The 25,518-nt window shown below is 44.0% G+C and overlaps 1 protein-coding gene across 20 annotated transcripts in view; it reads left to right on the top strand.

The window, feature by feature from the left end:
• CADPS (calcium dependent secretion activator) overlaps positions 1 to 25,518 on the top strand; it is a 489,445-nt gene that overhangs the window by 214,358 nt on the left and 249,569 nt on the right. For all 20 annotated transcript variants that reach the window (XM_088473424.1, XM_088473427.1, XM_088473407.1 and 17 more), the window contains exon 7: positions 22,084 to 22,195. In XM_088473424.1, coding sequence (XP_088329550.1) covers positions 22,084 to 22,195 — 112 coding nt within the window. The remainder of the gene's footprint in view (positions 1 to 22,083; positions 22,196 to 25,518) is intronic.

Below are 25,518 nucleotides of genomic sequence, written 5' to 3' on the forward strand. Positions count from 1 at the left end.
CGCTTAGTTTGGTACTCAGCATCAGCATTAGTGCGCACATGCACAGTCGTTATTTTTTTATACAAATAATACATTTTGAAATAGGTGTATTGGTACCCCCCCTTCTGCCAACATACTCTCACTGAACGTTGCCTAGGTGAAAACGCTTTGTTACAGGCTGGTTACATCTCCTCAATGTCAAGTGGAAATGGGATTCAAATGCGTATAACTCCTCATAGACAGCTGAGCTCTGAAACATGCACAGTATGAAAATACACAAAACCTGTTAAAACAGGGACTTTTACGGTGTTAGGGCTACTACACAAATGTGCATTCCCTGCACCTCTGGCAAATGCAGTCTGAGCTGTGCTCACTGTTTGGTGATGGCAGCACACCCACAGTTCCAAATGTGGTTCATTGCACTCTTACGAGGAAAGGGCTGAGAGTACACACAGTAAATCATAGTGAATTCTGAATTAAATATTGATGCAGGACATGCTGTGTCCAGATACAGCCAGCATTCACTGCAAAAAGCTATTTCTCTGTATGTGTATTATTGTAGTCCATTTAATCATGTTTTATACTGTAATTATACTGTACGTGTAACCAGACTAGCAGGAAACTCTCCGCCATCTAGTGGTAGAGACCCATATTGCAGTAGTCATTTTTTGTTCATAAAAACCTCACAAGTCCTTCACCAAAGTAGAAATTTTTTTTTGATCAATTTCACTATCAAATACTGATTACATCACGCATGGAAATAAAATGTAAATGAAAAAAAGGTAAGCAATAAAAATTCTTAAAGTACAATAAATTAAGCTCTACAGTGTAATCCAGTTGATATAATGAAGGGTTAATCATACAATCATTACTGCGTATTTATAATTTATTTCAGCCATATGCTGAATGACCTTACCATATACTGTAGCTCTTCAGGCTTTCAGTAGCTGGCGTGTCCTATGTGTCATTGACAATGACATTGAGACTCAAGGAGAGTTATTTATAGCGCACACAGAAATGCAATTTTCAGGACAATTATAGAATATCTAAGAATAACCGTTGTATTGGTCTGTGCTGCAGTGGGGTTAGAAAGTTTGTGAACCCATTAGAATTTTCTGAATTTATGCATAAACGTGACACTGTTTCCAGCAAAGAAATGCAATGTCGGATTGTTTAGACCAATAAATTAATGGATAATTATATCCTTTTGTGTTTTGATCTATTGATTTATTTTTTTGTCTATCTTTATAGTTTAGATGAAGATATGCGAAAATTTAGAAAATTCGAAAGGATTAATAAACTATCTAGCACCACTGGGTACTTTTATTTAAAATGTCCACAAATGTAGGTCAAAAAATAATTCTCCTCTCAAGTTATTAAAAAGTGAAATAGTCTTAAGGATAAATTCATTGTTTCATAATCTTGGCATATTATAGTGAATGTGTGTTATCCACTTATGTTTTACTACATTATTTTGTCCTACACCCCATTCCAGCGAATGAATGGCAGCGTACCCAACATATGGCAGCACAGACGGCGTAATGGTTAGCATTGCTGCCTCACAGCACTAAGGTCATGGGTTAGATTCCCACCACAGCCCTAACTGTGTGGAGTTTGTATATTCTCCCTGTGCTTGCGTGGGTTTCCTCCGGGTACTCCGGTTTCCTCCCACACTCCAAGAAATATACTGGTAGATTAATTGGCTCCTACCAAAAAAAATTAACCCTAGTGTGCATGTGAATGCATGTGGTAGGGAACATAGATTGTAAGCAGGGACTGATGTGAATGGACAAATATTCTCTCTGTAAAGCGCTGCGGAATATGTGTCCGCTATATAAATAACTGGTAATAAATAAATAAATATAAAATGTGCAATATGTTCAGGCGGGCGCAGTATGATGCGACACTAACCTGTGAGTGATGTAAGAGATCATTGTGTTTTATTCTTCACACACTATTGCATAAAACACACATAGGGCGGGATGCACTAACCTCAGAAATGCCTCAAACCCCCGAACATGCAGTTTTCCATTTCTCATATGCATTAAGCCACAGAATGCTGTGCTGGGGCTTTGATGCGGTGAGCAACGCCATCTTCACATGCTTCTATTCGCAAAGCCCCACTGGCCCCCAGCAGAATGCGCGTCCTTCTGCGCATGAGTAGAAGGACGCCAGAGGGACTCAATCGCCGCGAGTCCTTTGTGATTTTCTACATGCATACCAGCTTAATTAACGCCGGCATGCATTGCGAAGAGTGGAGCGAAACGCGTCGAAAGGGGGAGCATCTCGAAAAGAAGACCATAGGCTCCTATTGGGTAACCCCACCTGAGGGTCAAAGATGCATTCCGGTGCTTTGTACATATGGGGAATGCGTTAAACCCCCCAAAAAACTGAATTTTCGGGGGTTTTACAGCATTTTCCTATTTTAACACATCTCGGCCTTAGAGAGAACTGGTAATGAGCACAATAAATTCTTATGAGCTTATCATTTTACAGCATAACATGCCTCCCACCATTCATAAATGCAAAATAGGGACAAAATGAGCCCTGATCCCCCCAAACCTCACTCATTTTCAGAAAACCCCAATTCTTTAAACAGTCATCGATTCTAAGCAGTCCCATAAGTTGGTGACAGTTGGGGAGTATGGAGTATTCATATCTTATCACAGTCATTATGCCAACCGAAAATGTATACACGAAAATGCAGGCACAAGGTACTATTACACAATATACTGTGCAAAGCTGAGTACACACCTAAAAGATATATATGCAGATGATGGTTGTTCATACACACTAAGCAACCATCATCTGGCCTGGTGTCCCGCTTTCCGGGGGTTGCGTCGCACTCCCCTCCCCGACGGCCACTGCAGCAAGTGTGTGGGTAGTCGTCTGACCGCCCATACACACTGCTCAATGTGTAGATATATCTGCCATCGGCTGTGCAAGGCAACCAACACGATAGGTCTGTGAATTACGTTGTTCACAGATATATCGTCTGTACACTCTGGCCGACGCACCCACGATATATTGGCCGTTCAATTGAACGGCCGATATATCGGTCAGTGTGTACCCAGCATTACTCTGGCTCTGCCACCGTGCACTTCTGTATGTGCTTAATTGCTCAGAGATTTAGCACATTTGACAACGTGGGGCAGGGACTGATGTGAATAGTCAAATATTCTCAGCAAAACGCAGCGGAATGTCCTAATACTACTTCACATTGGACATTTTCAACCAATGTGATGTACAGTATATACAGTATTAATATCTAATCAAACACTGCCACCTAGTGATGACTGCGTACACTTACCATTCAACCAGTCTACAAAGATGAACGTAAAATAATGAACTTGTTCCTTGAGAGAGAATTTATTTTAATTAGTACCTTAGGCAGTCTGAGTGCATTTCTTGCCTGGTTCTTGCCGGGTTATAGTACAGCTATAATGTAAAATCTTTTTTTCATTCTGTAGCAAAGACTTCCATTTAGCTGATGTCCTTTACACAGGAATTTTTAAGTGGTGAGCCAGTTATTTATCCAATGCTGTTATTTTCCTGCTCCTTTACCTTGTAATACCAAAGCACCATCTTTTTCCTTGGCACGCCATGTGTCTAATTTGACTAATTACCGTTTTGTTGCGCTAAAACAAAATACTGTATGGTCTTCTTATGGACAGAGCGTTGCTGGTCACTGTTCTCTAATATTTGCATAGCTTTTATGTGGTAATCTTATCTGGCAGAAGGTAGTTATTGACATTAAGTGGCTTCGGTGACCCCTGCACTACATTGAAAGCTCTTCCTGCTGACTTAGCATACAGCAGAGATGAGCAAGGCTGCAGTGGATTTTGAGCTAATTCAATTTCACCGTGAAACAGACAGTTTCACATAGCTGCAAAGTTCCATTGATGCAAAGTACAAGTCTTGCTGTGCAATCCCGCAATGTATTTGTACATTATATTTTCACCTCTCATGTGACCACCTGCGACTATAACTGGAGGACTGCGTCCTGGTGACAGTTGGGGAGGAACACTGGCATCTCCCGGCAAACGGCCAGGTTCACCACATGGAGAGTTTGGCATCTACACCTGAGGCGGGATGCACTAAGCATTGCACCTGTGATGCCGTACAGTCCGTCACTTATAGAAAATGCGTTTAAAATTGCAGAGGACAGCTTTCCTGGTAAGTGCTGTCCTTTGCGATAGAAGGACTTCCAGGTTTATGACCATAGGATGGCATCTGTTGAGTAACACCTTCTAAAGATGGCGTTACCCACCGGGTATATATGGATCACTCTGAAAAGGGGTTTTTCTGTAGTATAGGCTTTATTACAACCCAACATCCAGAATCTCTCCTTAACCAGAAGTGGTAGGATCAGGATTGCCCATCGAGGCACATGTCATCAGTGTTTGATGGTTTAAAGCCATCGATGGTTGGGTGCTGTGCATGCACAGAAAGAGGTCGCGTATCCTGCGACCAATGTGTGGCATTCGGCCTCCCACATAGATAGCATAGCACTTGCCATCGGTGCCACACCATCAATGGTTGCAAAACATTAATTATCAATGGCTATCCTTAAGTCAGGATCGGATTATCTGATGTGACTCAGTAGAAGTGTGTTCTCTGCAAACATGTCTGTGGCCCACTAGTCCCCAGGTGGCGTCTGACATGTGTTTGGTAGTATTTACACTATCTGTTCAATCCCACTGTGTTCTTGGTAAACGCACTGTGGGCAGAATAAAATGGAACATACTTGGAACGCTGCATACGGAGAAGGAAAGTAACGTACTGCCCTGTAGTAGGGAGTGGGGAATTCCAGACGCTAAACTTTTACTTGCTCTTGGAAATAGTTCATTGTTACATTGACCGTATGGGCTGTTTATGAAAATCTATTTTAAAACTCGCCCTTTCCATATGCTACTAAGGCGCACGTTTATTCCTCATGAGATTTCTGAAGCTTTAATCTCATCTAAGATCACAGTCTGCCCACTCCGAGGGATTTACGTCTCACTGATCCATGTGGCTTTCCAGGGATAATTACATTGTACTGGAATTCAGCTCTTTAAACTATATGACTTCCAATTCGAGTCTATTCTATTACAGTCTGGTGGTCTTGTGATTAAGTAAGTTGCTCACTACCCCATACTGAAATAATGAAACATGACTTACTCAGAGAGCTTACTGCTGAACAATACACAAGTACCTCACTGTCAGAGATATGCTTTGTACACAAGTTATTTATTGGTAGAGGTTTATCAACTGGTCACAAAGACAAATGGTATAGTAGAGATTGCAGGGCTTGTTAATTAGTACAAGTAGAATGCTTCCCATTTGATCCATAGCAACCAATCAGAATTAGTGTTCATTAGTATGAGTACACAGGACGGCTAAAAGCATATATTTGATTGGTTGCTATTGGTTACATCACATTCAGCAATCCCCTAAAGACTGTTGGAACAGCTGATAGATGCTTTGCTTCCCGGCAGTGCTAGTGCCAAAGCTACCGTTTCACCAGGCCAGTGTGGGTGCAAATGCACATACGTGACCCAGCTTGTTTTAAAAAATTCAATTAAAAGGTCTATTAAAAAGATCTGCAATTGTTGTCAGAAAGAAATGTTTTATTTCAATAATAAAGCATTGTGTCTGCTTCGTGCCCCGAGTAAAGAGATAGATCAAGTACCAACCAATCAGCTCCTAATTGTCACGTTACAGGCTGTGTTTGAAAAATGACAGGTAGGAGCTGATTGGTTGGTACACTGGGCGTACGGGTTGCGATGCATCCCGCAACTCTTCGCATGCATGCGGCGTTAATTACGCCGTTATGCATGAAATAAATCACAAAGGGCCACTCTCTTGGTAAGACCCAGAAGTCCCTCCCGGTGTCAATCTGCGCATGCGCCGAATGACACATGCACCGCGCGGGGGGGGGGGGGGTGTTGGGAGGGATCACTCCCCGAATAGAGGCCCATAAGCTTCTACATCCAAGCCCTGCAGTGCATCACATTCCGAGACTTGGTGCATATGGGAAATGCGCTCAGATGGAGTTTGACTGCATTGCTCACATTGCTTATCTCTCTCCACTTTATCTCTCACCATTTTATCTCTTTCCAAGGCTTACTTACATCTACCCCTTAGCCCAGGAACCATTATGTGCTCCTCACCTATTAGTGAGCACGGTGACACAATGTGGCCATGGGACCATATCTCAGAGGAGCTCTGTTTAGTTAGGGCTGTGTCCTTTTTGCTTCTGTGCAGCTGATCTGTTTACCACTCTAAATGCCAGCTCTTGGTAGTGGCACACACAATGCCAAGCAGGGAAGGCTGGGCTGGGTACTGCAGGAAAAAGAGTAGTTAGAAGTAAAGGGAAAGACAGAGAGACTTGTGTCTCCACTGAGACTCTGGGCCCCAGGTAATTGCTCTGTATGGAATGTTATCCTTGTCTGGGAAGTAGGCTCCTGTATTTGCCAGAACATTACAGGAACTTTAAGCACCAGTTTGTCTGCACCGTGGTGTCGAGCACCCTGTGCGACGCGGTACTAATGTTAATTAAACCATTGTAACTGTGTTGGTTTAAATAGGATGCTTTACCCATCGGGTTGGGCACGAGATGTAGGCGCTCGGGATTCCGTCATTGAGAATCCCGATGCCAGCAACCCGACAGGGTTAGGATACCAACACCTGTCAGTAAGTATCCTAACCCACCCCTAACCCTAACACTCCCTCACCGCAGCCTAAATATAACCCTCCCCCCGCAGCCTAAACAGAACCTCCCCCACCCGCAGCCTAAATCTAACTCTCCCCACCCGCAGCCTAAACCTAACCTCCCCCACCCACAGCCTAAATCTAACCCTCCCCACCCACAGCCTAAACCTAACCTCCCCCACCCACAGCCTAAATCTAACCCTCCGCACCCACAGCTTAAACCTAACGTCTCCCACCCGCAGCCTAAATCTAACCCTCCCCCCCCCGCATCCTAAACCTAACCTCCCCCACCTCCAGCCTAAATCTAACCCTCTCCCCCGCAGCCTAAACCTAACGTCTCCCACCCACAGCCTAAATCTAACCCTCCCCACCCGCAGCCTAAACCTAACCTCTCCCACCCGCAGCCTAAATCTAACCCTCTCCCCCGCAGCCTAAACCTAACGTCTCCCACCCACAGCCTAAATCTAACCCTCCCCACCAGCAGCCTAAACCTAACCTCCCCCACCTCCAGCCTAAATCTAACCCTCCCCACCCGCAGCCTAAACCTAACCTCCCCCACCTCCAGCCTAAATCTAACCCTCCCCACCCGCAGCCTAAACCTAACGTCTCCCACCCGCAGCCTAAATCTAACCCTCCCCCTCCCGCATCCTAAACCTAACCTCCCCCACCTCCAGCCTAAATCTAACCCTCCCCACCCGCAGCCTAAACCTAACGTCTCCCACCCGCAGCCTAAATCTAACCCTCCCCCCCGCATCCTAAACCTAACCTCCTCCACCCGCAGCCTAAATCTGACCCTCCCCCTAGTGCCTAATCCTAACCCTCCCCCTAACCCCACTACTTACCGTCTGGATGCCGGCAGCCGGGATGCCAACTACATTCTTACCCATCACACTACCGACAAACTGATTACCAACATTCCGAATGTCGGCAAATCATACCCATCTTGTGCCAGGAACTCAGCAGTTAACTTTGCTTTCTAGTGACATAATAGGCTGTATTCTTGTTTATACTTGTTCAGCCCAAAAAATGGCTGCCTCCACTGTGAAAGTTAAAGGTCAAAGCCAGAGAAGTATAATAATAATAATAATAATAATAGTAATAAACAAAAAAAAACAGTTTTCAGAGGACTTCCAAATTATTTAGCATCGGTCCTAAAACAATCGTACAGCTGCGGTATCGGATATATCTACAACGTTTCCTTTTTTCCCGTTCACATAAGCAGTCCCCATAGCATTCTAGGGGGACTGCAAATATGGCCAATTCACCAAGCTCCGAAAAGCTTAGCAGTTCAGCGCTGGCACCGGGGTGCTAACCCCTCAAGCTTTAGATTGCTCTAACCGATATAACCTATTTTACTCTTTGCAACTTTTTCACTGGAGAGGGATCTTCGGATCTTTCGCCGGCATGTTATACTTTCACATGTGTAGCCCGATGACCGCGCATGCCTAATAGGTAAGCCAGGTCCAAACTCTGTAGTACAGTAATAGTGTAAACTCTCAGTTTACTTTTCACTCTTTGCTGGGACGGGCAATTCATGGAAACCACTGTGCCGAAAAGAAAAATGAATAAATTGCACCGAAAATACATTGCTGGGCTAAATTATTCATAAATAGCTCCACAGACATATGCCACATTCAGAGATTAGATACCATAACATATTAAACTGCAAATACAAATAGCTTTTTGAAAAAACAACGGATGAGCTGAGCATTGAAAAATTAAATAGAAATTTCAGCTCACAAAATTCATTATGATTTGCTAATTTGCATCCAATTTCAGGTGAATAGGCAAGACTAAAATGTATGGGGCTTCATATAACTGTATCATTAGATAAAGGTAGGAAATGCAGCATAACACATAGTACTTGCCCTCTTGTGGTTAAAATAGAGTACTGCACTTCTAACATCATTCAAGTTGTGACTTAGAGCCGTATTAAATTTGAGCCGAGCCGCGATACTTTTTCGCGGCCCGGACTTTCTGCCTACTTCGCCTGTATTGTAGGCAGAAAAGTATCACGCGCGTGCCCGCTTTACCCCGTATTCAATTTGAAAGTACGCGAAAACGGGACCCGGCGAAACCTAAACAAGCGGAAAGTACTGTCAGTTTTGGGGAAATCAGCCTGACACTCCCTAAAAGATGCTTTGACATGGGGATTCCGTATATTTAACCCCGATGTGGCTTGCTGAAGGTATTTGAGCCCTCATTCAGAGGCGTTCGCAAAATGCGAGCGCTCGTTCTGAATGTGGGCGGTCGCTTGTATTTTGAAGTGCAGCCTCCTAGTCGCTAGCTAAGCTGTGGGTTACCACCCACAGCTTTAGCGACCGACCAGGTTGATGGTCGTGATGGTCAAGACCATCGCGACCATCGGGGCTTGCGACGAGACCCTAAGGTTGGGTCTCGGCAACCACAAGCCCCAGGGAGCATCCTGCTCTGATTGAGCAGGAAGCTCCCCACTGACATCACTGCTGATGTCAGTGCGGCCGCCTACAAAACGGCAGCGTTCCTTAAGGAACGCCTCCGTTTCTGAAACCACCCCCCGCCACGCCTACAAAACGGGGCAAGCTGTCGATCAACATCGACAGCCGCCCCTTTTGTAGTGAGATCTGGAGCGAGAGAATTTCTCTCTCGCTCCGGGGCTTGCGCACGTGCAGTGCGGCCGCTGCGCGTGCGCAGGGCCTAAACATCGACCCGCTTGCGAGCGCCCAGCGCTTACGAGCGGTTCTGAATGAGGTCCTTGGTGTTTTTAAACGGGCTCAATAGCTGCTAAATAGCATTTTTCTATACGTGTTGCAGAATAGTATTCAGGAGTATTTTTTCCAGAAAGTAACTTATCCCAGCAAATTTGGGATACTTGAAAATGGGGGTTAGCATATTTAAGAGTTGCTAAAGTGAAGTTGAAAAAATCATGAAAAATCCACCTGCGGCAAGAATCTGCAATCAAAAAAATACTTGGGGCATACTTGGGGACCCCCCCAGAGTCAAGTTCACTACTTTTTAAGTTTGTCCCCCAACATTTTTTTTCGCCCCCAAAATGAAAGTGATTGTTTGGGGTGTTCAAAAGTGCTTTTTAAAAAAATGTTTACACAGTTTACCTTTGGGGGACTGTCTGAAGGCTGCAGGGGGGTTCCCGCAACGTTGCACCCCAAACCCCAAAAGTGCACTTTTTTCTGTCTACTATTCATAGGCGAAACTTTTTCGCCTATTACATTGCATTGAATTTCCGCCTAGGCGGAAAGTCTTTCAAATTGAATAGCGGAGTAAAACCAAAACAGCTGAAAATGACGTAATCGGCGAAAAGTTTCCGCCAAAGACACGCGAAAACTGACTTTTTGCCTCAAATTGAATACGGCCCATAGATGCTAAAAGTACAGGTGATATTGACCAGCAAGACTGACTTACTTACCTGTTAATGGTTATAAAACTATTTTTGGTCCCATATTGGCCATAAGATATTGTACACGTTTTGCCAATTTTTTGGTGTTTGGTCTTGTTTGTGTCTAAGGGGCATATTTATTAAACACAAATTTATTGCGCAAAAGGTAAGTATCCCCTGGATGTACTACAGGGGTGCCGCGGAAGATATTGGAGCAGCCTCCATACGTTTCTATGGTGGCTACTATAATGTGAGATTTACCCCATTAGCTAACGCAATTGTAGCCCGTAGGCTACCTATCGCTAAATTTACCGGTGATAGCCACTCGTGCATGCGCTGTCTGATGTGTAGTAGGCAGTCCGGGGTCCTGCAGAACAAAGTAAAGTGATCGCTGATGTGATCACTTTACTTTACACATCGCGGGGCAGTACAGGATTACTTATTGCCGTGTATAGCGGCGACAAGAAATTCTAATTACCCAAAAATTAATAAATAGGACCTTTACTGTCTTTTCAAATATGGTAACTGTTTGCTTATTGCCAGTTACTGGATATTTGTATTGTGTTAGAAAATAAATGACCATAGGTCATTAATTAACGGCATCAGCTCACAATGACCGTCATGAGAATAACAGGTGTGGCAGCGTGAACAGGTGTTGTACTTCGCAAACTTTGGAACATGTTTTCTGGATCTCTTCACCCTGTGGCATTGGCACACGTATGATCAATAAGCCAGGGTTCAGTTTATGGGGCAATTTATAGTTTTGTGACAACTTAGTGCACAAATGGTTTATTAATAGTTCAAGCAAACAATTGATTGTTGCAAAAAGTTGTCTCAAGAGTATTAAAATATATTTTATTTTATTTTATGTGTCTTCAGTGTATTATTTTTTGACTTATATTAGTTTTTACAGAACCATGTGTAAAAAAATTTATTTTAAATGATTATTTTGTTGTGAATTTTTTTATAAGTGTAACTTTTTCAAACTAATTTGGCAGACCCTGGAAAAAAAATAAATAAAATGTTACATTTAGTGAAACTCTGCAGATTAAATATCACTTTGGTGGTCTTACAGTTAATAATGGTTTCAGCGGAAATGTATAGTGGAGGTAATGCAGAGAAACTATCACTTCCTTAAATTCTCGTCTTATGTGCGGACGCTTTGGAAGCAGCGCAATAAGGAAAGAATAGCTACCCCTTACTAATTGCAATCACCATCACTTTCTAGTCTGGTATTGGGAGAAGTGACTAAGGAGATTTATGAAGAGAGGACTACAATATCTCTTGTTCATAATGCAATCACTCTGCAGTGATTTAATGAGGTACTATGTCCTGAGATTTATGCTGTGTGGATTTAATATGCTTTATAGCAGGGTGAAAATTACTATTCTTTGTGTGATGTTACAATCCACAGTCGTATCTAACATCATAAAACAAAATGTCACAGAGCTAGGACACCTGTAACTCATCACCGCCAGGAAGGGGAGATCATTAACTTTACAATAAATTTTTATTTATTTTTTGACATTTTTTTACGTTAAATATTATTGATAGCTATCAATGCCGAAATTTCAGTTACATTCCCTGCTTTAACTATTCCGCATGCTATCACCTCTTCTTATCAGTGGATTCCTAGGCCAACTATAAAGCACAAGTTTGGGGTGACACTTAGATTTGGTCCACACTGTTATGTGATTGGTTGTTCGACAGCACCAGCTGTATTGAATGGTTACAGACAATGTAAGTAATAATGCATAGTATTAATGCTTAGAGCACAGGTTCCTAAACTCGGTCCTCAAGGCACTCTAGCAGTCCAGGTTTTAAGGATATCCATGCTTGACCACAGGTGACTTAATAAGTACCTTAGTCAAATTGATTTAACCACCTGTGCTCAACCATGGATATCTCTAAAACCTGAACTGTTGGGGAGCCTTGAGGAAGCCTTGAGGGTGTGTAGTTAGGAAGCCGGCAGTCGAAATGCCGACCGCCGGCTTCCCGACTGTCAAATCCCGGCATGGGACTAATGATAGGCATCAAAATCCCGACGCCAATCATTATCCACCTGCCGAAATCCCGACGTCTGGGATACCGAACGAAGATATGCCAGGGGGAAGGGACTTCTAAGTCATCGTAGGGGGGGGTTAGGCAACCCCCGGGAGATTTAGGGTTAGGCTAGGGGAGGGGGGGGGGAGGGTTAGGCATCCCCCCCAGGAGAGTTAGGTGGGGGGAGGGGAGGTTAGGTTTAGGCACCCCTGGGGGGAGATTAGGGTTAGGCACTAGGGAGGAGGATAGGGTTAGGCATGCCTAAGGGAGGGTTAGGGGGGGGAGGGGTAGGGATAGCCTACTTACCTCTGCTCTTGGGATCTTCACCCATCAGGCTGCCGTCGCCGGGATTTCAAACGCCGGCCGTGATACATATTGATTCCGCCTTGAGGACCGCGTTTGGGAACCTCTGACTTAGAAGCTTGCTACAGTGAGCCTTTAAAACTATTTGACAATTTAAAAAAAAAATACTGATGGCTAACATTTTTACTGACATTTTACTTACACTGTATTACAGGGGAAATGTATCATCATTAGTACCAATCGCAGTGATAAGTTCTGTCATGTTTTACAGCAATAGTGGGCTTCGTCCTTTGATAAATATGCCTCTGAATCTCTAAAGAAAATGCAGGAGTATTATTGGGAAGAAAGTACAATGAGTTGATGGAAATGGGGTTTAAAACCATTCACGGACAGCTCGGAAATTATATTATCTTTCTTACTGTACTTGTTTTTGAAAAACATTGATGAAGAGTCGTGTGCTGAGTTCTTTGTGTTAGTGCGTTGATAGCAAGGCTGGCACTCCTACTAGAAGATCTAAGGGGTGGCCTTGGGTGCCCAGGGTGTGAAGTGCCTATGGATTGTATAATAGGGCTGTCCATCGTAAGATGACTTTAATTCATTGGCTCCTGCACCATATTCTCCTGCAATGTTTGCTTAATTCATTGCCTTTTTCCTCTAGCTTCCTTCTGTGATTTTCAGTTCTATTATCCACGGCAGAGAACTGTCATTGCCCTGGCATGTGTCACTGTAGTGCTGTGCCCTCTGCATTAAATACATTACTTCACAGAGAGTACTCTTGTGTCATATCCGGTAACTTCATCTAACACCTGCCTCATCTGCCTCCAAGACTTCTCCGATGTTCCTCCACACAGCATCTTATAGGACATCTAACTGGACTATCCCAACCTTCAAGCACTCTCTTAAAATCCACCTACAAACTGTGACCTATCCCACCCACTCTGCTTCAATACTTACTCTCGCTGCATGTTCTACCATCCTCAGTCCCATATCTACCCCAAGTCCCACAAGCTCCGTCTTAGGTGAGACGCTCATTCTGAGACAGCATACAGATGTGTCCACCTACATCTTACCTCCGTACGCTACAAGTTGCGGTAAACATAACGCATGAGCAGCCTGCAAATTGATATAGGATGCACAAGAAGTGTCTGCTAATTAAAATGATATGCGGCATGCCTATATTCTGTGTGCAACTGCGGCTGTATCTGCCTGTGAAATGCTGTGACACTGTGACGTAACATTTTGCAGGCAGATACAGCCGCAGTCGCACACAGAATATAGGCATGCTGCATATCATTTTAAGCTACAGATGTGTCGACATACGTCTATCCTGTGTGCGTTACAAGTTGCGCCACGTATAACGCGGGAGCTCCGTGTGACTCGGTAGCGCCGAGCATCTTTTCATGCGACTTTTTACCTTCAAATTTCAGTAGCGCTAGGCGTGCCCCAAGGGGTATTAAAAGGAGCCAAAACCAATTTATCCTTATTGAAACAATAGTACTATATATGGGGATTTTCTTGTTATACCCTACAACAGAGTCACTATGTTTTACTCTCCTAGACTGCTTAGTGGTGGCCCAGGGTACAATACAGCATGGGGCTGCAGCCTATAGAGTATGAGAAAGTCACCTCCACCCAAAACTGCCAGTTCCTTGACATAATTGGCTGGAAAGGCTGCATATTTAGGTGTGTTCCTTTCTGCGCAGGGTGGTACAATGACCGTTCTACTCCATAAATGTGTTTTATCATTCCACCAGCTCTTGTGTCATGGTGAAGTGGTAGGAGGTTGGGGTATTGATTAGTAATTTTTAAATATATTTTTTCTATGGGGACACTATTAGACTACTGTGGCCACTTCAAGGCGTACAGTCTTCCACATTAACCCAGTCTCCACAACACATGGGGTTAGGAAAATGAAGGAGTGGCTAGAGACACCAGGCTTCCGATCTGACGATCCTGGGCTATCTGGGGCTGGTCAAGTACAGTATTAGTGGATAGGACAAACTGCCCATTTTATACAATTATTCATTGACATCATTAAATATACTACATCTACGTGAAAATGGGACTAGAGGGAGTTTATTTCCTGGAGTTGTCAGAACTGAGGACATTGAGTAGATGCTGTACTGCGAGCCTACGGGCAACTCTACACACATCAAGGTTCAGTTTTACCTCCCAAGTAGAGTAGAGGTTGTTCACCTTAGTATGCCTTGTGCAGCTCATTAAGAGACACTGGTGAATGGCCGAGTTGTTTTGCAATTAATTCCACTGTATCAGGTGTCGGCAGGGCCAAATTAACAATGGGGCAGATGGAACTACATCTCCAGGCCTCCACATAAAAATAGGCCCATCGTCACGACAGCATGATGATAACCTGCCACCAGCTGGCCACAAATCATATTTTATAATTTGACTTATTTAGGAAGACATTGGGGCTAATAATTTATGCAGTGTACACGCCCACAAGATACTAGCCACACCCACACAACACTGATCACACCTCCTCTGCTTCTCCTAACAGGCCCTTGATTATTTTCAGGCCTACGTGGCCCTTAAACCAGCTCAGGGTGTCGGGTACTTTTTATATATACCTTTTATATGCACTTTAATTTAATACTCTTTCAGGGGTATTCAATATGAAACGTTAACTTCACTGTCGAAGTTAACGTTTCATATCGGAGTTTTTACCTGCGTTAAAGTATCGGGTGGGCTCCCGCTTATACCCGTATTCAATATAAAATTAACGAAAATGGGAAACTCCGAAGTTGGATTTGCCTAAAGTTACAAATTTTTCCTTAAAAAAATTGTAAGACCCCCCTAAAGTAGTAAAAACATGGGGGAACACTATGGGTACCCCCGTTTTAGTCTTTAATTGAAAGTCGGGGATTTAAATAGCCGCAGCAGGTGTTTTTTTCCGACATTGAAGAAGTGATGCAGAAGAGCACTTAGGTTATTTTTTTCGTTTTTTTAAGTGGTCCCATCAAATTTGGGGTACATGAAAATGGGTACTAGCATATTTTGATGTCCCTAATGTAAGTTTTTAAAAATTCTGCATTTGTGCACCTGCCGCTATAAATCTATTCTAGAAAACATCTGCCGCATCCTTGCAGAATAGCCCTGAACCTATTTCCCTATTGTTAAACAATTTTTTCCCATTTTTTTTTTTACCCCAATTTTTAAATTAATTTTTTGGGGTGTCCCTATTTTTTTAAAAAACTTTTTTTTGACACAGTTCTTTTTTAAATGTCATTCCCAGGGGTGCAGGCTATTTTTTTTAAGCCTGCACCCCTAAACCCCAATTCTGCACTTTTTTTCGACACCTATTCAATGGTGAAAACTTATCCCCGTTTTTTATCAAAGACTTTTCAAAACTGCGATAAGTCTTTGAAATTGAATACGGTGTAAAAGTCAAACCTGCGATAATGATGTCAAAAGTGCGATATTAACGCAAAAACAATGTTATCGCTCCCATATTGAATACCCCTATTTGACTTCTAACACTTGATATCATCACTAAACGTTCCCTGATTCCACAGTCCCGTCTCCATCTCCGGTATTACGGGAATGTTTGTTGTCTCTTATCTAATTAGTGTTCCAAGCGTACTTAGAGCTCGTCATAAATATTATATTTATCTCTAGTCATTTTTATTTAGGTTTTAGTTCCTCTGTGGCAGTTTCTTCATCCTGCATAATATCCTGATGAAAATGATTGTTTGTTTTTTGAGTTAGTAACATTTGTCGATAACATATGGTCTGGGAGCACTCGACAAATATGAGGCTTTTAATAGTAAACAGGAGTGACGGTTTGAAAGCAGATTCTGTCACGCAGAGCGCAGAGCATTTTTCTTAACGCTCTGCAAAGAATATCTATCACTTTGCTGACATTTTCCCTGCCTGGGAGAAGGAGAGGTGATAATAATTACAGCCGAAGAAACAATGCAAATCTTATTTTATGATTATCTTGGATAAAGTTCTTCAGCAGATGTGACCTGGTGTCTAACAGCTCGTGTTATCAGTATCAGCAGCCAGAATTTAGCGGCAGTGCCGGGGGTGCCGTAATTCCAGCCGGATGGAAATAAATTAGAAACTGCAGGAATGAAGTATAATCCGAAACATTGTAATCACTTAAAAAGTCTTTTTGCAAATTCTTCAAGTTATTTTGTTTCCTGATATTTGCCGCAGTGTATAAATAACATGAGAGGTGCCAGTGGATGATTCTTGAGAACGGGAATCCAAATTTAAAGGGATAGTAGAATTATTGTGACCTATCCAGGTTTACTTTTTTAAGCAAACGCCACATCACAAAAGTCTTAAACTGTATGCGTAGTGAGTTTGAATCTGAGCTGGACACAGGGCCCTATTCAGACCCGTTCGCTAAGCTGCGGACGCACGCTATGGGCGATTATCGTGCGTTTGCGTCAAAGTACGCATGCGCAAACCAGTCACTGCGTCCGGGAATCGTGTGCTCCTAGTACACAGACTGGACGCTACTTTGAGTGACAGTGCCGTTTGTGGGCGATAACAGGGGAAGGTGCTTGTGAACGGGGGAGTGGTGCTGTGAACGCAGGCGTGTTTGGGTGTCAAAATGGCGTCTTATGGGTGTGCATAATTAGCAAAGAAGCGTCACTTGCTTGTATTTCAGCCTGCAGTGATCGCAGTGCTTGCGGTGGGGTAGGGTCAACCTCAAGGGCTGCAAGCAGCCCCGATGGCTCTCGATGGTCATGATTAATCATACACTTCCTGGAGATGACGTGTGTTAAGAAAGAAAAGTGGGCGTATTTAGACCGGCGTGCATTCACTCTGCCGTCGCTCTCTAAGATATAGAGGGCGTCCTAACACCAGACAGTGCGATTGCGGAATTTGCATACTTGGCCCCTTTTAGCTGCGAGAGAGCGCAGCTTAGCGTCCGGGTCTGAATCGACCCCACAGTTCCGTAAGCGTCTGCACCTAGCGAATTCTAGCAAACAATGCATGCACGATAGCAAACATAGATGTCTTTGTATGAGTGATCTGGCATTTCTGGGTGTTATCTGGGTGGCAATATGGCAATCGCATGGAAGAGTACCATCTCGTGGGAGTGTCATGGGAGCGTTGTGGATGTGTAGCAGTGGTACACACAGGGGGGGTTCTGAGAACCTAGAACCCCCCCCCCCCCCCACTGACTGCAATCAGAGCCCTGCCCCCTCGTGGCGTAATACCGTGACTAATGTCTGGGGGACATTTCAACAATGTTGACTACAAAACTGTCGACATTATTATTGTCAACATCCTGAATGTCTACACAGTAACTGCATCCCGTGCTCATAACACAATGAACCAAGTCAAGTCATCTCTGGACAAAGTGATCTACCACCAACTCATTGTTAACACTTATGGGATGCAAGTGTTGGCACCACTGTGCGGCTGCTCTTTTGACGTCTTGTAGAGTCCATGCCACAATGATTTTAAGTATATCCTGAAAGCATATGGAGAAAGTTTGCAGCACCATCAGAGCAAGGTCAGGATCTGCTTCCATGGACTCAGACTTTCTGGCCTCGCAGGCTGCCAGGACCCGGCCAGGTTACGGTAAGCTTCAGCTACTGCAGCCTGACCTTGGTCACAGCGCTGGGATCGCAGATGCAGCAAGGAGATCATGTCAGAGACCTTCTGCTGCATTTGCATTTTATCAAGGACGGAATTACAAAGCTGCTCGTGTGCAGCTCTGCAATCCCGTCCTCTGCTGAATCAGGAGGCCCTTAGTTCTGATTGTTACTAGTAGATCTGTTATTTTTTTTTTCTAGGATTATTGGTCCTTTAGGTTTTAATAGTCTTGTCAGCTCTACATCCCCATGTCCTGACCTAGTACAGAGTGGGGTCGGATTGTTTCCCTTCCCAGCTTTGATGGCCGAAGCAAATTTAAGCATTTATTTTGTACAGAAAGAGATGAATGCGCTGCTACCTACACCCTTGGGGTGTCCTCATTTGTTATAGAGTTCACAGCTGCCATGCCGGGAAAAATACGACCGTGTGCGTTGATCTACTGTTGATGAAATGGGTTTGCTGGCAGGCACCAGCTCTTAAACTCTATCCAGCTGATCAGACTTTGTGTCTTTCCAGAGGGGCACATTCTAACACAGAGTGCTATCCCGTGTATCCAGTCTTCCTTCTCTCACAATGAAATGATGCTCAGTCACATATAGGCTACTTGTTGGCATATGCCAGTCACACTGCTCCTTGTGCCGAAAAGTGGCATAAAAGAGGCCGTAGTTGTTATGGATGGTCAAACATCCATAACAGCTAATTAGCTAAAACAAATAGAGAAGTTTACACTTCTACATATTTATTTGCTACTATCTATGTAACCCACTGATTGCCTGGTGAGCATGGATATTTCTCCATGACACCTGTCAGTAAAAACACAGGTCAGTAACGCTGCTGGGTCATCTGTCCATCTCTAGCTACTTCTCCCTCACCTGTTACAGGTGAACAGCAAAGGAGTGTCCCATGCAGGTGTGATAACAGTACAGTACATATATAGTCCAGGTACAGCAGGCGTAGACTGAATCTACATCTTCCAACTTCACACTCCAGCACAGTTCACTGAGGGCCCGATTCAGAGACGGAGGTTAATGCGATCGCAGTTGTGTTTTCATACGCAACGCAGCTGCGAAAATATGCTAATGTCTGCAAAGATCACCTGAGCATAAAAACGCCCACTGCTGCCTTATTACCTGCGTGCGACGATGCATACCTGAGTAATTATCGGTAACATCGTCGCACACTGGCAGCTCTCCTCTCATGCTGCGTATGCACTCGCAGTGGCTAATTTTTGCATGCCCATGTAACGGCGTTTAAATGGGCAGGGACGCCTGCGTTTTTTAGACCACCACCCGGTTGCCACCCCCAAACACTGACAACCTGTCACTTATTATGCGACAAATGCCGAGAGTGCGTCTGTAATCGCAATGTGAATGCAGCGCACTTGCAGTGCGGCTCATACGCATAGAAAATGGCAAACAATCGCTCAATCTGCGTGAAAATCGCATTACCGGCCATCTCTGAATCAGACCTTTAGTTAAGATTAATACAGTTAATGGAGGATTCTGGCTTAGTGGGACTGTTCCTCTAGTGCAGTGGTGGCGAGTAATTGACAGGAAGTGACGTATGTCGGTTGTGACGGGGGGGGTCGGGCGAACGTAGGCAAGTCAGTGCGTTTCAACGCCATTGCAGGGGCTTGCATAAATTAGCCACTGCGATACCAGATGCTGCCTGAGGACTCATAGCGTGCGCAGAAGTCAGCAATTCCTGATTGAGGTCTGAACTGCCTTAACTGTGCATATGGGGTCAAAGTTACCTATTGTTTCGCTATGTTGCCCTAGTATACAGATGCAAGCTCAAGTGGGCATCCTTATGTCTGCCAGCGATCGCTATGTGAATGCAAACACTTAAATAGCATCACTGATATTAGCAACTGCGGTTTATGCGTATAAGCAGAATAGCGTTCCTTGCTGAATCAGGCCCAGGGACAGGAGAGCGTTACAGACCTCATGAGCTCTTGAGCTCACATCCTTTAATCCATGCATCACCACCAGCTTCCGGAGCCTCCCCCATGGAATTAGGGGCCTGATTCAGAGCCGGACGCTCTTTAAGAGCGCTCGCTCTGAATGAAGGCGTTTTTTGTTTTTTTTTGTAGCGGCCTCCTGGCCACTCGCTAAGCTGTGGGTGACCACCCACAGCTTTTGCGAGTGGCCAGGTGATGGTCTCAATGGTCGCGACCATCGGGGCTTGCGACAAGACCCTTGTGGTAGGGTCTCGTCCATCGCAAGCTCCAGAGAGCTTCCTGCTCTAACAGAGCAGGAAGCTCTCCACTCACATCACTGGTGATGTCAGTGGTGCCTCCCACAAACGGCAGGCGTTCCTCTGTTTGTGTAGCCCCCCCCCCCTCCCCGCCTACAAAATGGGGCGATCTGTCGATCAACATCGACAGCCGCACCTTTTGTAGTGAGTCCCGGAGGGAGAGAATTTCTCTCTCGCTCTGGGGCTTGCACATGCTCGCGTCGCGGAGTACCCCACCATCGACCCGCTTGCGAGCGCTGCCTTTGCGATCCCAGCACTGCGACGGAGGTCGCAGACTGGGATCACCATCACGACCATCGGTGGTCGATGGTCGTGATGGTGGATGGTGCCGGACGGCGGGCAGGTGAGTAAGCCTCAGCTTACTCAGGCTGGCCGGCTTGTGAGCCCCACAGACTGTGTACGTCCACACAGTACCAGGGCTGGCCACTCACGAAAAACGGGGCGGACACCAAAGTACCAGTGTAAGATAAGGGGAGTGCAATACAGACACCCTGCCCTCCTTTACTATCACCTGGAGAGGGCTATCTGGTCACTTATATTTAGTTACAGTCCAATTTATCGCAGTAATACACAAACCTGAATATATATTTCTTAGACTCCAACAATTAAAAAGTTGTTCAACTGTCACTTAGAGACAATGAGGGCAGCCATTGTATATGGTTATTCATCGGATCGCTGCTCCTGTTCTGTGACCTTTTCTGAGTTGGCTGCAAACGCAATATGCAATCAACTCTGCATAGGTAACGAATGCGCCTCCCTCCCCATTCAGCAGAAGAATCAGTCGTCAGGAGATGTGGCTTCGCTATAGTTACAGAAATGCTCCAAAACACAGTATAAAACCCATACACATTACAGCAAATGGCAAGAAAGGGTAAATAAGAGGTACCCAAGTCAGTTGGTGCCTAAGAAATGCAAAAAGAAACAAGAGGCAGATATAAAATATTTCCTTTTTTTAGGTAGTAGTAAACACACTTTATTATTTATTTATTTTTTAAAATGAGTGTTCATTACATTGTAATCTTGTTTTTAAATCAAGGACAAAGCAAGTTAACTTCATTTACATTATTGGGTGTGTTTTAAGATGCATTCGACCAATCAGACATGGACCTCAACTGTCATCATCAGATAAGATATTAACTTGCACTAGGGCAGGCCTGGCCAACCTTTGGCTCTCCAGCTGTTGAAACTACAAGTCACAGTATGCCCTGCCACAGTTTTAGCATGCCCTAATAGCAAACTGTGGCAGGGCATGCTGGGAGCTATAGTTTCACATCAACAGAAGCCACAGGTTGGCCAGGCCTGCAGTAGGGTTTTAGTACCCGCAAATCATGTTCCCCCAAACAAGCACATTTGCACTTTGTGAATGTGATTTTAACTGAAACTTGCTTCAACGAGCACTTGCCCACAAGTTTTTTGCCCACGTCTACACTCCCTCCCTCAAACTCCTGTCAAATGTACTAGGGAATTGCAGCATGTGTGTTACATATCTGTCCAATTTTAAACATCTCGTCTGGCAATGCCAACACAAAGCTATATTGTGCTTATCATATTCCAATGTAGATCATTCGCTTCACCATAATTACAAATTGAAATGCCCAAATATGAGTTACAAATATTGGTTAAACAAACCCCCAAGTTCCTTTACTGCTGATCTGCAATATCTAGCACCTACGGTATGTTAGCAGTGAGCTCCTATCCCAGACATCTGTCTCACAAAAACCAGAGAGACAATTAACACGTTTCTTGTCACAGAGTTGTAGCACATTTCTGTGTTATCTTGTCACTTTTTATTTAACCCTGACATCTTTTATTGTACAATTCCGCGCTGACTGTTACTTATTTTACTTTTCTTACAGTTGGGGGACGCAAGGAGACTTCAGTACAACGCATGCATTGCCCGCTGTTAAGGTCAAACTTTTCACTGAGAGCACTGGAGTGTTGGCTTTAGAGGACAAAGAACTTGGCAGGGTGAGATCTCCCACAGACCTTATACATTCTTATTTCTGGCACCATGTAAAAATGAGTTGTGCAACTGATAACTTATGGCAGGGGTGGGGAACCTTTTTTGTGCCGTGGGCTATTTTGATATATATAAAATTATTTGCAGGCTTGGTGCAGGCCATGCCCCTCCGTGTGACGTCACATGGGGTGGGGCCACAATCGCCGGTGATTACAGCAATGCCTGGAGCATCCCCAGGATGCTCCGGGGGGCTGTAAGGGCAGCACTACTGCATAGATTTTGGCTGCAGTGTGACATTCTAGGGACCCTGCTAGCCAGATGAGGCTAGCAGAAAAAAGCTCCGAGGGCCAGACAAAATTATTCCCGGGGCCTTATAAGGCTCCCAGTTCCCCATCCCTGACTTATGGGAACAAAATGATCAAAAAAAAATAAAATACTGAAAGATAATAAATTACAAACTTACTACATTGGGAACATATCTACCAAACACTGTGGTTATATTACAGAGAATCCACCATTAATTGCAAATCCTTTATAAAATATTAAACTCAGCCCAAGATTGAAGGTAAATCTCTAAAACATTTACATTGAGTGGGTGGGATTGGTAAAAACATAACCATAGTTGTCTGTAATTTGCGCTAGTTCAACACAGACTTTTTTCAGGCATATTGGCCGTCTGTAGCTGTGAATGAGAGCAGATAGGAATGTAAAAAATAACTGCACCTTGTTCCGCTTTCATTTACTCTACAATGTTGCTATCACACCTGAAAAACATCCCTTTGATGTAGCTTTAGTGTCGTGGAGTTATAACAGTATGAGGCAGCCAGTACTTGGCTCACAATCCATTCAAAAACACCTGGTTCCTGTAATGTTCACAGAGGGGTTTGGTACATGATCTCAGGGCACAGAATGTCAGCGGTCACAATACCAACGCCGGAATCCAGACAGTTGAAATCGCGACGCCTACAGGTAAGTAAACTACACTTAACCCTAACTCACCTTTCCTGCAGCCTAACCCTCTGCTCTTGCAACCTAACCCTAATCTTCCCCACGTTTTCGCAGCCTAACCCTCCCCTCCCACAGTCTAACCCTAACCCTCCCCCTAGTGCCTAACCCCTAGCCCTAAATCTAACCCTAAAACTTACCTTCGGGATGACGGCCGCCGGGATTGTCGAGCCAGGCTTCTGACCCTTGTCAGGATTCCTGCGTCAGTATTGCGACCGCCGGCAATGTGTGCACTGGGATCTGAACTACATACCTCACAGAGGGCAGTTTCATATTTCCTTGAAGCTTGATATTTTTACCGATACTCAATTGCCTCCTATGATGGGCAGTAGCTGAGTGTCAGGCCTGGTGTTTTATAGGCGCAGAGCACCTATCACAGTAAAATGCGTAAGCTGGCACCTTGCATTGCCAAAACAGGGCATACTGTAGTTTGCCAAATTTCTTATCATATAAAATTGGTGACAGTGAGCGCAACTAACAAAACAAGTTTAATACCTTTAAAAAAAGGGAGCTCTTGCTATCTTTATGCCATTTACCAAACTTCCCACCCTCATCCATTTGAGAACAATGATATTTTTTTTTGTATTTAAAAGGCATCAGGGATACTTTTGTTGCAGGAGTTTAAAAAAAAAAAACATCACTCCCAGATTTTGGATCCCAAAAGAATTTGGGCAACTTAGAACATCTGTATGGCATACTTACCTATGCTTCTTGCCATAACACCCACACCCCCTACCTGCGCCTCCCTTCCGGTATCTCCAGGAGAGAGCATCTTTAAAATCTCTGCAACTGTGGGACTTGGGCCTATTTTAGAGGTTCTGATTTTGCCCTTTTTAAATGTTGGGTAATATAAATGTATAATTTAGCACATAAACATTCTCATACGTGTACAACAGCTTGGGAAAAAGGTAAGTGGATATTGAAGTTTACATAGAAGAACCTGGGGCACACTCAAGGAATCAGAGCAGCGTTTTCACAAACTAAGGTGTCAATTCAATTAGGCACGAGAGGCAGCAGAACTTGCCCCCTCGTATCTCGGTCTTGCCCTGGACGCAAACTTATTTGTATGCAGCCCTAAGGGGCTGTGTACAAAAAGCCCCGAGTTTGGAGCTACCGTAAGTGCGACATATAGTTGCACTTACTTGCAGGGGATAACCGCATAAATCCCACAATACAGGGGTACATATAAGGACATGAATAACACACAGCAATACATTTATTATACCCCTTTCAGACAGAGAAAAGAACCCGGTAATTTGCCGGGTCGACCCAGGTTTTTTTTCTGTCTGAAAGGGTCAACACGGGACCTAATTCCCGGTACTTCGACCCAGGTATTTACCTGGGTATTTCCCGGGTCTTACACGGGTTGGCGGCTGTCTGAAAGGTGCCGAACCGGGTTTTTCTACTCCGAGCATAGTAAGCAGCGCTTATTGGCTGAGATGGCGGTGCACGGCTGCACTTTTCATGACCTCATCTCTGTGTGCCATAAAAGCAGTCCATTTATTATGACACACTGTATATTGCAGGGATAATCTGTGTTCTGTGTGAAAGGGGTCGACCCGGGAATTTCCCGGGAATTATGTGCTGTGTTAAAGGGGGTTAGGAGCAAATTCCCGGGTCCTTCCCGGGTTGAAAGATATGGGAAAAACCCAGGTTTTAGGGATTTTTCTGTCTGAAAGTGGTATAACAAAGAATCAAAAATGTGTCATGAAAGTCCGATTGCAGGGCTTACATTCTATCGTGAGTACTGATCTTACACCTTCATTAGCTCAATTTTCTCAGTACTCTCTTGATTAAATAAACTACGGTAACTAAAATGTATAATAATAGTGCTAATAATAATAATAATAATAATAATAATCATTTTTTTTTACAGTATATATTTATTGGTATTTCTTTTTATTTTTAAACAATCTGTTACAAAATCAGCAAAAATTTGATAGCATAACTTAAAATATATAATCCACACATAACAGATACTAGGTTTACAAATAAATCCACACCCTTAACAGCAGTAATCAAAAACAAATAAGAAAACACAAATAAAAAAATAAATAAACACAAGAAAAATAAACCAATACAAATAAAGGGGGAAAAGGACTAAGAAAAAAGGAGGGGAAAGAAAAGGGGGGGCGGGGGAAGAGAGTTGGTAACTCATAGTTAGAGATGGGAAAAGTTTCTCGTAAGGAACAGCCTTTAGCAGAAAACACTTAGGTTGCAGATGACAGGGAAAAAATATCAGAGCTCAGTCAGTGGATCTTAAACATGTACGAGAAGACTTGATTTCCAACCATGGGTGCCAAGAAGAGATAACCTCCTGATACTT

This window comes from Taudactylus pleione, unplaced genomic scaffold (assembly GCF_031769625.1).
Source record: "Taudactylus pleione unplaced genomic scaffold, aTauple2 ptg000135l, whole genome shotgun sequence".
NCBI lineage: Eukaryota > Metazoa > Chordata > Amphibia > Anura > Myobatrachidae > Taudactylus > Taudactylus pleione.